The following is a 2,422-nucleotide window of genomic DNA, read 5'->3' on the forward strand; positions in this document are numbered from 1 at the left end:
CCTATAGGAAAGGTAACTCATTCTGAAACTTTCATAAAGCAGATAAGTTGAGTAGAAATGCATTTCATGTGAACAGGAGACATAAAAGGACATGAAGAGATAGAGATATCAAGACATTATCTCACACTGAATTCTAATATTGTCTCAAATGAAATCATTGTTGCCAAACTCCCTATCACATTCATTGCATATCCCAGGGGGGCAGAGCTTTGTGTGAATTTTCACCCTCAGAGCTATGTATATAGCAGTAGGCCATGCAAATAGCAGCTAGCTGTGCTGATGAAAACCAGAAAAGCCCTCACCCTGCAGCTTTGCAGAGGAGCCCAGGATTGGTGCACAGCTGTTCCCACTCAGAGATCAGGACTGAGCACAGAAGGCTCACCATGCAGCTGTTCCTGATCTGGGCTTTCCTGTTTGCAGTTTTCAAAGGTAAATTACTTAGAACAAAATGTTCCAAAGACGTCAATGTGTGGGTTTCACAGTGGACCTCAATGACAGTATCCTGAACAGGTTATCCCTTTGTTTGCAGGTGTCCAGGCTGAGGTGCAGCTCGTGGAGTCTGGTGGAGACTTGGTGACGCCTGGGGAGTCCCTGAGACTCTCCTGCGTGGCTTCGGGATTCACTTTCAGTAGCTACTGGATGATCTGGATCCGCCAGGCTCCAGGGAAGGGGCTGGAATGGATCTCTGGTATCAACAGTGATGGTAGTAGAATATACTACGCAGACTCCGTGAAGGGCCGATTCACCATCTCTCGGGACAACGGCAAGAACACGCTGTATCTGCAGATGGGCAGCCTGAGACCCGAGGACACCGCCATGTATTACTGGGCAGTAGACACAGTGAAGAAAACCTCAGTGGGAGTCAGTCATAAACCTCTGTGTAGGGACGCTTAATACCAGCAGGGGTCGCTCCAGGCCCACAGTACAGAGTCTACCATAAGAGGACATGATATTTATCAATTTGTTATTTTAGGTTAGCGTTATGACATTTTCAAAAATGATGCTACAGGCTAATATTAACAGCAAAGAAACAAATTTTAAAGTCCATACTACATACAAAACCAATTAAAACCCAGAATTTCTGACGATAAACAAGTAATCCTGTATAACAAATTAGTGTATTACAATTTACTGTTGTCCATCATTGAAAGTGTGTATTTTGCATTCTGTAGTTCTTGTTCAAAGAGGAGAAAATCATTTAAATATTTTATAATGTCGCATAAAACAAGGTAGCAAAATACAGTATAAATTTGCAAGAATGCATATAAATACATAGTCTTACATTTCTCTCACTTATAATATGTTGGACAAATAAGAAAGAGTATCCATCAGATGCAAGATACACAAGTCACATTTCTTCCTACTCACAATGAAAAATCACATTAAAATGGGCTTGAGCTACACTCTTAATAAGAATTTAATTCAGTTAAAATCATGATACTAAGTGCCATGGCATTCAGAGATTTCAATAATTATCAGTTTTCAGTTGGTTGAACTTTCTATCAGCTAGTTTTCTAAAGTATGTTCTAAGCACACATTACTGATAAATGCCACACATTAATATTTACTTTCTTTGCCATAAAAGATCATTTACAAACTAATAAGGTGCAAACTTGAGATGATACTGAATCATAAATTTGTATCATTTTTATCACCTCAAATGTTTCAATGATGCAAATTTATTCAATGAAATAAACAGCATAGAAATCAAAATATTCCATTGTTTTCAGGTGTCCAGAGTGAGGTGCCGCTGGTGCAGTCCAGAGCATCCTAGAGACACTTCCATGCAGCCCCTGGACTCACCTTTCGTGATTGCTGGATGAACAGGGCCTACAAGCTCCAGGGAAAGGGCTACCAGCATTTACTGTGATGGTGACACACACTATGCTATGTGTCACCCTGTGAAGGGCTGATTCACCATCTCCAGTGCAGTGCTAAGGGCCCACTGCATCTCAAGATGAGCAGCCACATATCCGAGGACACAGCCATATGTTACCATGCAAGACATGGTGTGAGGAACTCACTGTGAGCCCAGACGTGAAGCTTCCTGCAGGGTGCTCTCTTTCTCTCTCTCTCCCTCCCTCCCTCAACCCCTCTATCTTTCTCTCTCTCCCTCTCTCTCTCTCTCTGATATTTTGAGACAGGAATTCAGGCTGGTCTTGACCACACTTGGTAGCACAGGATGGCCTTAAGCTCACAGCAATCCTTTCACCTTTGTTCTCCTCAGTACTGGTCTTATAGTTTCAAGCCAACTTACCCACCTCTTAAGCTCTTTACAAGGGGTACACTTCCATACCCTAGCCTTTATCCAGGCTATGTTTTTGACACCATTGTCCTACATCCATAAAACCCATTCCCACACTTGCTTATCAGGCCGCTGCTGATAGGAATTAGGAAAATAACATACTCTTTGGGAGAGTAG

The 2,422-nt window shown here is 42.2% G+C and overlaps 1 gene segment (V, D, J or C); it reads left to right on the forward strand.

Moving 5' to 3' along the window:
• The first annotated feature begins 327 nt into the window (after positions 1 to 327).
• Positions 328 to 894, forward strand: LOC134477212 (immunoglobulin heavy variable 3-74-like). The segment is given in 2 exon segments: positions 328 to 429; positions 530 to 894. Coding segments are annotated over 2 exon segments (411 nt in total).
• Positions 895 to 2,422: the final 1,528 nt, after the last annotated feature.

The sequence above is a fragment of the Cavia porcellus genome, unplaced genomic scaffold, assembly GCF_034190915.1.
Source record: "Cavia porcellus strain 051 isolate PalLab524CR breed Dunkin Hartley unplaced genomic scaffold, mCavPor4.1 scaffold_8, whole genome shotgun sequence".
In the NCBI taxonomy this organism is placed as follows: domain Eukaryota; kingdom Metazoa; phylum Chordata; class Mammalia; order Rodentia; family Caviidae; genus Cavia; species Cavia porcellus.